Raw genomic sequence first — 12,535 nt, 5'->3', positions numbered from 1 at the left:
CTTCCTTTATCTAATCTCATACAATGAATGAAGGTACTGGTGCCTCAGGGACTGTTGAAACCCGACGGTTAAAACATCAACTGATAACAAATACACAGAGGAAGTTGTGTGAAGTGTGTCAAAGGTATTCTTCACCCTGAATAACAGCCAGTTAAGGCAAGTGTCAGAAAATGCATCTGGTGTCTGTCTTTTCAGGTGAACAAATCTCTAGAGGTGAACTCTTAATTGGGCTCAATGCTCACTGCCCGAGCAGATGCTGTGGTTAATTTTAACATAAAAGAACCATTTTCAGACTTGCTCTTTATTAAAGCCTTCCTCCCCCCCAAACTCCCAATTTTATTTTCTTGTGTGTGTGAATCTTGGTGGGTATCAGGGACTTTACAGATGCCGTGCAGCCACTCTTCATGTATGAGAGAGTGCAGACTGTGCACACACATGCACACTTCAGCAGGGATTAATAATGAGTGCTGGCTAATTCAGGCCTCCTTATGCAAAAGACCTACTCCAGCTACTAATGGAATGACTTTAACCAACTGGGTGGCAGAGTGTTGCTGCGGGTAGATCAGCTGTCTCACACCTCCAGCCACCTGGGTTCAATCCTGACCTCTGGTGCTGTGTGTGTGGAGTTTATGTTGCTCCCTGTCACCATGTGGGTTTCCACCAGGTGGTCTGGTTTCCTCCTACATTCCAAAGACATGCCAGTTGGTAGATTAATTGACTCCTGCAGGAAGATGATAGGAGAATCGGGGACATATTAATGGATATATGAGAGAATAGGTTACAGGATGCAAGTGGGAAGTAGGGAGGGGGGGGATGAGATGACTCTGAAAGCCAACACTGACTTGGTGGACTAAATGTCTGCCTTCTATATGGTAAGGAAATACGAGAAACTCCACAGGAGAGATATCAAATCTTAGGGCTCTCTGGTTGGTGCAGCTCAAAGGATAATATGTCTAACCACTGCATTTTATTAAAAATAACCCAATCACAAAACTGAGTACACCGAAAAGAAAATCTCAACATGCTAAAGAAGAAATCAACTTCTTGCAAGAGACCCTGCAGCACAAGAGGTGAAGTCTTGTTCTGTTTAATGCCGCAAGTGGATAAATCTGACAAGGAAGTATGTTATGTTTCGACACAAACACTTATGAGACATAGGTTTCAATTCAAGCCATTGCTGACTTCACGTTGTGCAAGCTCAAGTGTTGGAAACATCATACAATTCGAGTCATAACTTGCACACAGTCAGCACTTCTCACTATGTACAGACTTCACAACCAGCTTCCACTGCTAATATTCAGCCCTCATACAGGTCTGAGCATGTTTCAAATTTCCAGTATTGAAAGATTTCCTTCCCTATAACCAGGTTCTCTTTTTTCAAATGTTTCATGAAAACAGGTCAGGCTATATTTCATGGACAGGAAGGCTCTGGAAGAGTACTTTGCGATCAGTCAGTGTAAATCTCAGAGTACCTCTCTGTTATTTTACTATGCCAGTGAATCACGTGAAAATCATTTCTGGGGAATGCTGGGTGCAGACACTAGACGTCAAAGAGAAATGTGAAATCAGAGAGAACCCCCTCAATATAATCCATCATCAAAGTGAGAACACAGCTGATATGGGTCCAACTTGCCTCACAGCTCTTAATAGCGTTTCTTTAACATAAATTATCAATTTCAGAATTACAAGGCAATTAGCTGCTACTTGCAGCAGAGAATTAAAACCAAGCAGAATCCTTCCTAACTTCACTCCCGAAAGGCCAGCTTTCAATTTTTAGGCTGTCACCTTGTCCTAAATTCAATCAGCAATCACAGTTTCTCTCTAGCTATCTCCCCTCAGTTCCCCTAATGTTGAAAATGTTGATTAAAAAATCACCCATTAAATCTTTTAAATTCTAGGGAATACAACACCCAGTTTCCATAAAAAGAAAAAAAAACTTTTCATTTTGTAGCACTGCAATGCCAAACAATAAATTGCACCTATGTTACAGCAGTGACAAAACTTCAAAGAGTAATTTATTAGCATACCCAAGCATGTACAAATTAAACTTTGTCTTCTGTGACATTTCTGGCTTAGCAAGCCTGTTGAGCCACTCTGTCTACATCTCTCACCTGGTGACTTGCTTATGGAAGTCCGTCAGCTGCTTGTGTGTCACTGTGACAGCACCCCCTGCTGTTTCCTTAGGTAATGACTTGAGTGAAGCTTCCAACCATCTGCAAAATGTCTGGTGGAAGCAAAGGCAAAAAATGTCCAACGTTTATAAAACTATGCAAAAATACAGCAAACGTATGGGGTGAATGTGATTAACACATTTTCTAAATTTCAGAGATGGGGGTTTAGTTTAACTTAAAAAAAAATCGCCCAGGGTCCAGAGTGAGAATAAGCGACACCATTACCCCGGAGAGTGACAATGCCACGCCCACCCTCCCAACCGCTAGCACACTGACAGACTGAAAGGCTAGATGCTACTATTCTTTGCAACCCCAGATGCAGTGCTTAAGTAATGAATTAAAAACTTTCCAGCAGACATGGAAAAGGCAGATGGAGCCAAGTGGGGGTAGGAGAGGGTGATAAGCAGGAACACAAATGCTGGAACCTGATAAGTAATGAAGGTGATAATGAGAACCATAAGAGAGAGGTGAAGGCCAAATGGAACCAGCAGGGGGAGGCAATCTTGTGCGTATAATGTACGGGTAGCATACATTATACGCACAGCAGGGGGAAAAGCGACAAAAGTTGGTGATGGGGAGCTGGAGGGATAATGGAAGAGGGAGGACTAGAGGTGGATCAGGAGGAGAGACAGAGAGATGAATACAGGAAGTGAGGGTTACCTGAAATTGGAAAATTCAATGCTCAAACCACTGGGCTGTAGACTACCCAGGTAGAATACGAGATGTTGTTCTTTTAGTTTGCTTTGGGCCACCCTGGCAGTGGAGAATGCCAAGGACAGACAGTTCAGTGTGAGAATGGGAAGGCGAGTTGAAATGGCATGCAACCAGGAGCTCAGGATGGCCACTGCGAACAGAGAACAAGTGTTCTGCAAAACGGTCACCTTGCCTGTACTTGGTCAATGACGTAAAGGAAGCCATGTCGGAAGCACCAAATGTGGTTGACGAGGTAGGAAGAGGTGCATGTGAATTTTATTTTCCTGCTTGTCTGCTTCCATTATCACCCACCTGCCTCTGTGTCCCAACTCCACCCCAACCCTTCCCCAATTGGTTCCATCTGCTCATCTTCCTTCACCCCTCCTCAGTCCACCTATCACCTACGGACTCCTATCCTCTTTATACTGGCCGTCTTCCCTCTCTAAAGTCCTGACACTGATCCACTCAGAGTTCCTCCAGCAGTTTGTTTGTTGCTCCAGATTCTGGCATCTGCAGTCTCTAGTGTATTTGTGAGTTTCCAGTCTTTCTGCTCTATTTCTTGCAAGTGTCATTACTCCAGAGCTGTTCACATAATGCATGGTTAATAACTTGGAAAGCTCTACACAGTTAGCTGTCAACAGGGAAGTGTTTAATGTTTAACTTGACAGATCTTGTACCTCCAGAACTACAAGGTCGATAGATTTCTCACACCTCATATTCTCACGATACAGCAGGCCATTCAGCCCACTTAGAGCTTTCTCATCAGTCCTATTCCCCCACTTATTTCCCTTTAACCTATTCTCACTCACATACCCATCAACTCTCCTGCTACCCACCTACACAAATGGCAACTTACTGCAGTCAGTTAACTACTAGCACGATTTTTGGGTTTTGAGAGAAGACCAGAGCACCTGGGAGAATGTACAAATTCCACAAAGACAGCACCAAGTCAGGATTGAACCCAGGCTTTCAAACCCAGGTGTTGTGTGTCATCTTAGCTGGGATTGGAGCCCAGTTCAAATGTTGGAATTACAAATTTGGCCCTAAAACCATACCCCTGAGGCCAGCAAAGCCACTCCCATTACCAGGTAAGTTAAAATGGAGAATTCATGTTTGGCAGACCACATGGGCTCTGTCTGAAAAGATGAACTGCTCAATAGGAACTGGACAATGATGCAAAACTACCCCAATTCAGCAAGTTCTTGTTTATGTGGAGGGCACAAAAGGAGGTAAGAGAAAGATGTGTGCTGCAATGAAGGTCAGTATCCAGAGAGATAGATTTAAGGCAATTGGAAAAATTAGGAGAATATGTTTAACTGTAATAAACTGCTCTGATTTGGAGTGCACTATCTGCATAGATGGTGGAAGCAGGTGCAATTGTAACTTGGAAAAGGGAACTGAATATGTGACAGAAAAAAAAAGATTTGCCGGAATATACAGAAAAGCCAAAAGTGAGTCTAATTGGGTGTTAGCAGTCAAATGGCTTCCATCTGTGCTGCAAATTCTGAGACAATACAATCCAAAGGCTAGTAAGTGAACTGGAAAATGTTACCCACCATCACCCACACCTGCCTTATGCAATCCCTAGCCCCTATCTCCATCCCTACGTCAGTTACTAAGTTTAATAGATTCAACTGGAACCTTACCGCTCTGTCAATTTGCATTATTTCCCATATAACCTCCGCTAGATCCGGCAGGGTATATGGGGGAAGGCAGAAGCACACAGCTTGAAGCAGCTGGTTGACTAGCTGCTGTCCGTGTTGGGCCATCACCTGCTTGATCAAACCCTCTCGCAGTTCAAAGTCATCCTCGTGCTGTGGAAACAAGACTGATTATTTGATTTTGTTCAGCCACCAAATTGAGGTTATCATACAGCTGTGCTCACACCTGCAAGCTCTTTTCAAATTGGGATTCCACATTACAGAATGGTAAACAAGGCTGGAAAAAAGGTCATCTCGTCAGGAACTGATTCTGAGGATGATACCAAGTTTGGGTTTTATAAGACTTCTGTAAGATGAATGACTATTGTAGATACTGCTTCTTTTCAATTTTTTTTTAAATGGATGAGTATACCACTGGCAAAGCTAGCATTCATTCTCCATCACTATTGCTCTTGAGAAGGTTGTAGCCAGCCACCTTTTCGAACCTCTGCAGTTGTTCAGTGAAGGTACTTCTGCAGTGACGATGGTACAGCATTTCAAGATTTGGCCTCAGTGACAATGAAGAAACAGCAATATATTCCAGAGTCGAGATGATGTTCAACGTGGAGGAAACCTGCAGATGGTAGTGCTTCCATATGCCTGCTATTCTAACCCTCCTTGGTGGTAGGGGTTGTGGCTTCGGGAAGTGCTATCCCAGTAGTCTTGAAGATAAAATGCCGGGCATTTTGTAGATGCTATACACAGTAGCCATGGATATACTAGTGGTGGAAGTGAATACTTGGGACAATATTTGTCTAGACACCAGGGAAATCATCTTTTTCAGCAATGTCATGGGACCTTTAACGTTACCTGAAAAGGCAATCAGCCACAACTTTGCTCAAGTGATGGAGCTTTCACTCACCCCAATGGCATGTTAAAGCCCTGAGGAGGGTCTAGAACCTTCTGAGTGTAGCCATCAAGTGCTGCCCCATCAAGTTTCAGGCACCCACAGTTTGTGAACTAAAATGAATTATGGTTCAGACTTACATCTTTAGCAACCCCTGTGTGGATAAGATCCCGCAAGAATTTCATGATACTGCAGTTAGCGTCCCGGTGGTCGAGGATGACAGCTGCGATAGCACAGTTCAAGATATGAACGATGATCTGACTTTGGAGGAGCGTAGTTGGACTCCGCTGAATAAACCTACGTAGGAGAAAAGCAAAAGGGAACTGGAGAGGTACCTGAAGTGAAGTCGGTTTGGACCTCAAATCATAAAGTGGGAATAGAGACATTGGAGAAGTTGTAGGACAAAAAAACCCTTACAAGAGAGAGGTTATAATCATCACAAAAAGAGAGAAGTTGGGGCACTTTTCCCTATTGAACAGAGATGACCTAATAGAAATGTTTATAGATATTGAAAGAGAGTTTAATAGGGGAGACGTAGAAAATACATTGTTAATTGTGGGCCGGGCCAGACCAACACCAGGAGAAATAAATACAAGGGAATCACATATAAATCCACTTTAAAAAAAAATCAGGATAAGGTGCTTTGCCTAGATCGTCATTAGAATTTGTCATAGTCAGGATGAATTGCACAGATGCATTTAAGGGGAAACTGGCAAGAGAGATACAAATTGGCACATGCTTAAATACTTACAGAACCACAGCTTTATTGGTCAATCCCACAGCAGCCTGTGTCATTAACAGAAGGAAGACTGCAAAGGACTTGCTGGGGCAAGATCTTGTGAAAGAGATACCTTCCTGGAGAAGGTCAGCGAACATACGACAGGCAAAAAAATGAAACAAGGCAATTGTTCCAAGTAAACCCACTACACTCACTTCCACAGAAGAAAATGAAACAGTTTCCTCAATGTACCTGGTTGCCAGGCGGAAAAGATCGTCCACTGTGTCCGGGTGATCCCGAAGGCCATTTGGTTGTTCGAGCAGCTGAAAAGTTGGCATACACAAGGCCTGCAAAGAAAGTCATCAGATAAATGTAACTGTCTGCCGTCCACCCATGGAGGGCAGACTGGCATCGGCGTTGCCATCTGTTTATTGTTTTTAACTTTGAGATACTCAAGAATACCATCTCAGTGTTCCAACATGCCCATTCATCTTTAACCCCACATACATTCTACAAGTATGGAAGGCTATCTAACCAGAGAAGGAGTAGCAACTGGGTCTAACCTGTCCTTTGCCGAGTCACCTCCCGGCAGGGAACCCTGGATAGTAATTGCAGGTGGGAATACTGGCCAATTTTTTCCAGCATCTCACTCACTCAGTGACTTCAAATCCAAAAACCAGCTCTTCCAACCCCTCCACTTAAGGTCATTTAACCTGGCACTACCCAGAATTGAACCTGGTACGTTCAGAACTGCAGGTCTCATTATTTCCAGGCACTGTGCCTTTAAGTTAATAATTTTCACTATAAGACCCAGCACCAAGTATTTACCTTTTGGAAGGTCAGCTATTATTGTGTGTGCATATATTTTGTTTAAACAATGAGTGTTCATACCAGATTTCCTTGCTTACAAACACTACCAGGATGATTGCAATGAAACAGCACCACATGCTAAATCACCAATAACCTTTAATCACTTTCTCTATCAAATAATGGGCAGGCACAGTAGTGCAGCCGTTAGTGTAACGCTATTACAGCACCAGTGACCCGGGTTCAATTCCGGCTGCTGTCTGTAAGGAGCTTATACGTTCTTCCCGTGTCTGCGTGGGTTTCCTCCAGGTGCTCTGGTTTCCTCCCACATTCCAAAGACGTTCTGGTTAGGAAGTTGTGGGCATGCTATGTTGGCGCCAGAAGCGTGGCGACACTTGCGGGCTGCCCCCAGAATACTCTACGCAACAATGCATTTCACTGTGTGTTTTGATGTACATGTGACTAATAAAGATATCTTATCTATCTTAATTCCTTCCTGAATTTCTTGTTAAGGTAGAAACTGTAAATAAGATAAGATTTCTATTTCTTTTGGCATGAACTTCCCAGCAACCTGTCAGCCAGAGTGAAAGGGGATTTTTCTAACTGCAGCACAATTCATTCAGCTGTGGTGAATTACACATGGGATACTTTACACCAAAAAGATTTTTTTTTTAAACTGGATGAAATCTAGCAGAGGAATGAAGTTGTAATACAGCACATTACTGAAATTGGAGACAAGAATGAAAGGGATCATATCAAAAATTAATGATAGAGTGATACCGAGGACATGAAGAGTTTCACAAATACGTAATTCTCCAGCCGCAGCAGTCAGTACTTGAAACTTGATCAATAACCCACTCCTACAAAAGCCTAAACACCTACTCACCTTTCATTGGACAGTTCACAATAGCAACAACATCTATGGTGTCTTTAACAAAGCATAAGCGCCGAAGTGCATCAGGACCAATATCCAAAGAAAATCCACTCCAAGTGACACAAGCACATATCAGGACAGGTAACCATGGTCAAAAAGGTAAATTTTAAAACTGTGCCAAATTGGATGAGAATATGTGTTTCGATGTACATGTGACTAATAAAGATCTTATCTTATCTTATCTTGAGGGAATTCACAGAGGTCAGCCCTAATGCAGTTAAAAACACAATGTCAATGAATGTCAATGTTGGGTGTGATGAAAATACAGAACTCACACTAACCAAGCTTGTATCAAAAACAATTCCAAACACACTACGTCCTGATGTTCTTGACCAATTCCTTCAGCACCTTGAATGGAGTCCCACCTCAACAACAGACTTGCTTCTTACCTGCACCATGTCCAGTAATCCCTGCTGGCATCCTTCCTCCATTCCATACTCATCAACCAGAATACTGCCGAGGTAGAGAAAGCAAGAATGTGGGTGTACTCGATACACATTCACCATCTACACAGGAAGGAGAAATTGAAGAATATAAGAGAGATGGTAACAAACACTCTCTCCCCACACCATCCACGTACAGCCTGGAATACTGAGTAATAGTATATTCCTTTTCCTTGCCCCAGGAGTTAGTCAGCTGGAAGAGTTTTAATTTTAAAAGCACTTTTTTTATTGAGGAATTAAACACCTACAACAGAACAACATCCCACCATGATATATCTATGAAAGCTATATGTCACTTTCCTCTCTTTTACCTTTCAAAGTCTTTTCTTCCAACAGAGCAGAAGGACCATTGGACTACAGTTATCTAATGCTTTGAACTATGAGGAAAGAAATCTAATCCATGGAAAGGTGGTTGAGTAGTGACTTTACAAGGACATTAAGCAGCAGAAAGCACAAGAAAGCTAAACCTGGAAACAAAGGCTACAGAGGTAGATCAAACTTGGGCAAATTCAGGATTGCTTTCGGACATTCTTCACACAAAAACTGATGAACTCAGTTTGTTGTTACCTGCTGGATTATGGAGGTCATTCAAACTCCAGTTTCAAGGACAGAATATTTTTATCAACTTTTTCTTCACCCACAGGAGCAGGCAAAGTGAGCACAGGCATTTGCCTGCATTGTGAGTTTACCCAAAGTGTGGGCATTCAGAAAATGCACTTGCATCTTCAAATAGATGTCCAACATCACATGTCTGGAGCATCTGACTATAGTCCTGGAAGGTCTCTTTGGTCCTTATACACAAAGGATATGCCTCCTGCAGGCATTGTTCTTCTGTCCAGGTCCCTTGGACATCCAAAAACATCAGTTTCAGTATGACATTACAGAGGGGAACACAATAAAGCTATTCAGTAAACTTCACAATTGAGTTCTTGATCTTAATACTACTTTCGCAGACAGCTTTCAGGGAGATGTACAATGCAGCTTTAATGCAATTACAAGATGGTGATACAACTCCTGGCCTAATGAAGAGACCATGCTGTCAGAAGATTTACCTGATTGAGATCTTCTATAGTTTAGAAAGGTGTGAGTATCACTCACCCACAATCTACGTACAACTAATTAAGAATACCTGGAGCATCAAGAATGTTTCCTGGCCTGGTCCTCTGCTCTCCTATCAGTCAGTGAGTCAAACAGACTGATCAATATTGCATTATTAAACCAAATCATATGAAATTATATAAAATGCATTGTTAGTTTTGGTGCTGGCATCACTGATATGCCAAGTTCCATTCATCCAAATAACTCCTCCAAAATGTTGCCCCTGCAACATCTGGAAAATACCAAATGTTTTGAAACTGAATTATCTTGCGTTACACTATCACCCTCTGGTGGTAGACAGAATATCGCAAAAGAACCACATTTCCAGATGTCAGAGATCACCAGTGAAATGGTGTCTTTGTTTTTCTGGAAATTGTTGAATCTGAGTGAAGAAGTGAAGATCACCTTGGTTGCCCAAAGAGCAGACCTTTTTCAAGATCCTGACTTGGGTACCCCCTTGACACACAAACCATGAAGAAGACAGAATCCACTTTTAGGCACAGCAGGAAAGATAGTAAGTTGCTGGAGTGATGACTTTATCCCTCTTATTTCAAGGTCAGTATTACCTTCTTGTGTTCTCTCCACTTGTTACTAAGGGCATACTAATAAAGAACGAAAAACAATATCACACCAATGCCTTGAGCAGTAAATGAGATCATGCAGGAAGGCCAAAAGCTCTCAAGAAACCTGACACCATCCAGGACAAAACAGTCAGCTTGACTAGCAAGCCACCAACCACCCTAAGCATTCATTCCCTCCATCACTGGTGCATTGTGGCTACAGTGTGTACCAAGTGCAAAATGCACTGCAGTTACTTGCCAAGTCTCTTCTGACAGCACCTCCCAAGCCTGCAACCTCTGCCAGCACCATCTGCAGGTTCCTCTGCAAGTTATGCATTGTCCTGTCTTGGAAAAAAATATCACAGATACCAATCCTACATTAGCAGTATTGGGTTGGACATAATAGATTAGGTCCTTTATAACAAGTGGAGAGGAAACAAGAAGGTAAATCTGACCTTGAAAAGAGAGATGCAAATTCTTCATGCTAACGTTTTACTATCTTTCTTTCTGTGCCTGAGGATGATACTGTATTCAGTCCATGGTTTATGTATCAAAAGAGAATTGAGGTGATACCTGCTGTAGTACTGGGGTACCCCCGTCGGGGTCCTTCATCAGCTCTACCCATCAGCACTATGGGTGTACCTTCACCAGAAAATTTAAAGGTTAATAACTGAAACTGTGCCAAAATCAAGCTACTCACATATATTGAAAAGCAAGAATTTTAAGATACTGGCAAAAGCAATCAAAACAAGCCCATCCCTGCAGTTGAAGAAACAGATCCCCACTTACCTACTTCTTATGCTGTCCCTGCATCATGAGCAATTGTCCCTTCCTCCCCCTGCCCACCCACATCACACCAGATTAGAAGCATTCAAGCCCAACCTACCTGAGTAACCAGAGGCTGAAGTAATGCTGCAGAGCCTTTCCCCACACAACGCACAGCAAATCGTAAACACCGGCAGCAGCGCTCACGATCCGATTGTCCGCTTGGTGTTTGTTCAAGGTTTCAGATAAGACAGGCCAGATCTTTTTCAAAAATAAAAAGAGGGGGGTGGTGGGAAATAAACTGTATTTATAGAATAAACAACAAAAAACCAAGAACATGGAACTTGCATTGTAGGTTGATCAGCGCCAGAGAACCTTAAAAACAAAAAAACAGGAGGACAGGGCTATACTGCCTTTCAAGCCTGATCTGCCATTCATTAAGATCACAGCTGACCTTCTCCTCAGCATCATTATCCAACACTATCCCATAACACTTGATTCCTTTAATGTTCAAAAATCTATTGACTGTGTTTTGAATAATCACAATGACTGAGCCTCCACAACCCTCCGGGGTTGAGAATTCCAAAGGTTCACCAACATCTGAGTGAAGAAGTTTCTCCTCACCTCAGTTCTAAACAGCCTACCCCTTATTTTGAAACTTCTGCCAGCTGTACACTTCTCAGCCAAGGGAAACATCTTCCTTGCATCTAACCTTACAAGCAAGTTCGTAAATTTCAATGAGCTCTTCTTACATTCTTCTGAACTCTGGAGAATACAATACCAGTCTACTCAATGTCTCTTCATATGGCAATCCTGCCAGGCCTGGAACAAGTCTATGAATGTCGTCTAAAACATTGCCATTTTATTCCTATACTGATGGGCAATAAAGTCTGGCCTTGCCATTGACACTATTATACCAAAAGATGGCGTCTAGGTGGACAGAGAATTATGATAAAAGGTAGGTAAGTAACTTGAATAATATGGGGAAAATGAAAAGGTGGATTAAGATAGTGAGAAAGTGGAGCTGAGGGACATGATGAAAAGTGAGAATGAATGGGTTGAGGGACAAGTTGAGAAAATGCACTGAAGTGAAATGAATAGGTTTAATGAAATGAATGCAGTTCACTCACCCCAGTTCTTACCCAAGGAACACCAATGTCAGATGCTGTGCCTATGGGTAACGACTGGGTTAAATGATGGAGCAATGAATATCTAGTTGACCTGCAAAACCAGTCATCATATTTTGCCACCTTCCTATCTGAAAGGTTCAGCTTCTTGTGAATAAACACATCCAGCTATCAGGAAGGCCTTGTTTGTCTTTTTTCAAAGAGCACAAAATCATAGGAAATTGCCAACATTGCTAAAAAAAAACCAGGACACATTCCTGCAAAATACTGGGATGCAAGTGCACACTCAGGATTATTCCCTTCACTGCCTAATTGGCTTGGTGTCCAGAAAGATTAATCAAAAAACTGCCAGGCTGCATGACTGTTCATCAGGCAAGTAAATACCTTGCAATTGTCCAAACCAGACATAATGGCATGCTTGCCTTCATTGGTTGGGGCACTGAGTATAAAAGTCAGGAAGTCATTTTGCAACCACATAAAACTTTACGTAGGCCACAGATGGAGGATGTGAAGGCTTTGGAGAGGACGCAGAAGAGGTTTACCAAGATGTTGCCTGGATTGATTAGCTATAAGGAGTGGTTGGACAAACTTGGGATTGTTTTCATTGGAGCGTCGGAGGCCGAAGAGCAACCAGATAGAAGTATATAAAATTACGAGAGGCATCGCTAGGTA

The 12,535-nt window shown here is 42.4% G+C and overlaps 1 protein-coding gene across 1 annotated transcript in view; it reads right to left on the bottom strand.

Moving 5' to 3' along the window:
* Positions 1-12,535, bottom strand: part of LOC127580507 (transportin-3-like) — a 48,606-nt gene that overhangs the window by 5,558 nt on the left and 30,513 nt on the right. Inside the window, 7 exon segments of the mRNA XM_052034085.1 lie at positions 2,112-2,224; positions 4,511-4,678; positions 5,552-5,708; positions 6,382-6,476; positions 8,260-8,376; positions 10,858-10,943; positions 10,946-10,997. Coding sequence (XP_051890045.1) covers positions 2,112-2,224; positions 4,511-4,678; positions 5,552-5,708; positions 6,382-6,476; positions 8,260-8,376; positions 10,858-10,943; positions 10,946-10,997 — 788 coding nt within the window.

Source organism: Pristis pectinata, chromosome 19 (genome assembly GCF_009764475.1).
Source record: "Pristis pectinata isolate sPriPec2 chromosome 19, sPriPec2.1.pri, whole genome shotgun sequence".
Classification (NCBI taxonomy): Eukaryota; Metazoa; Chordata; class Chondrichthyes; order Rhinopristiformes; family Pristidae; genus Pristis; species Pristis pectinata.
This window is presented reverse-complemented; position numbering and strand designations above follow the sequence as displayed.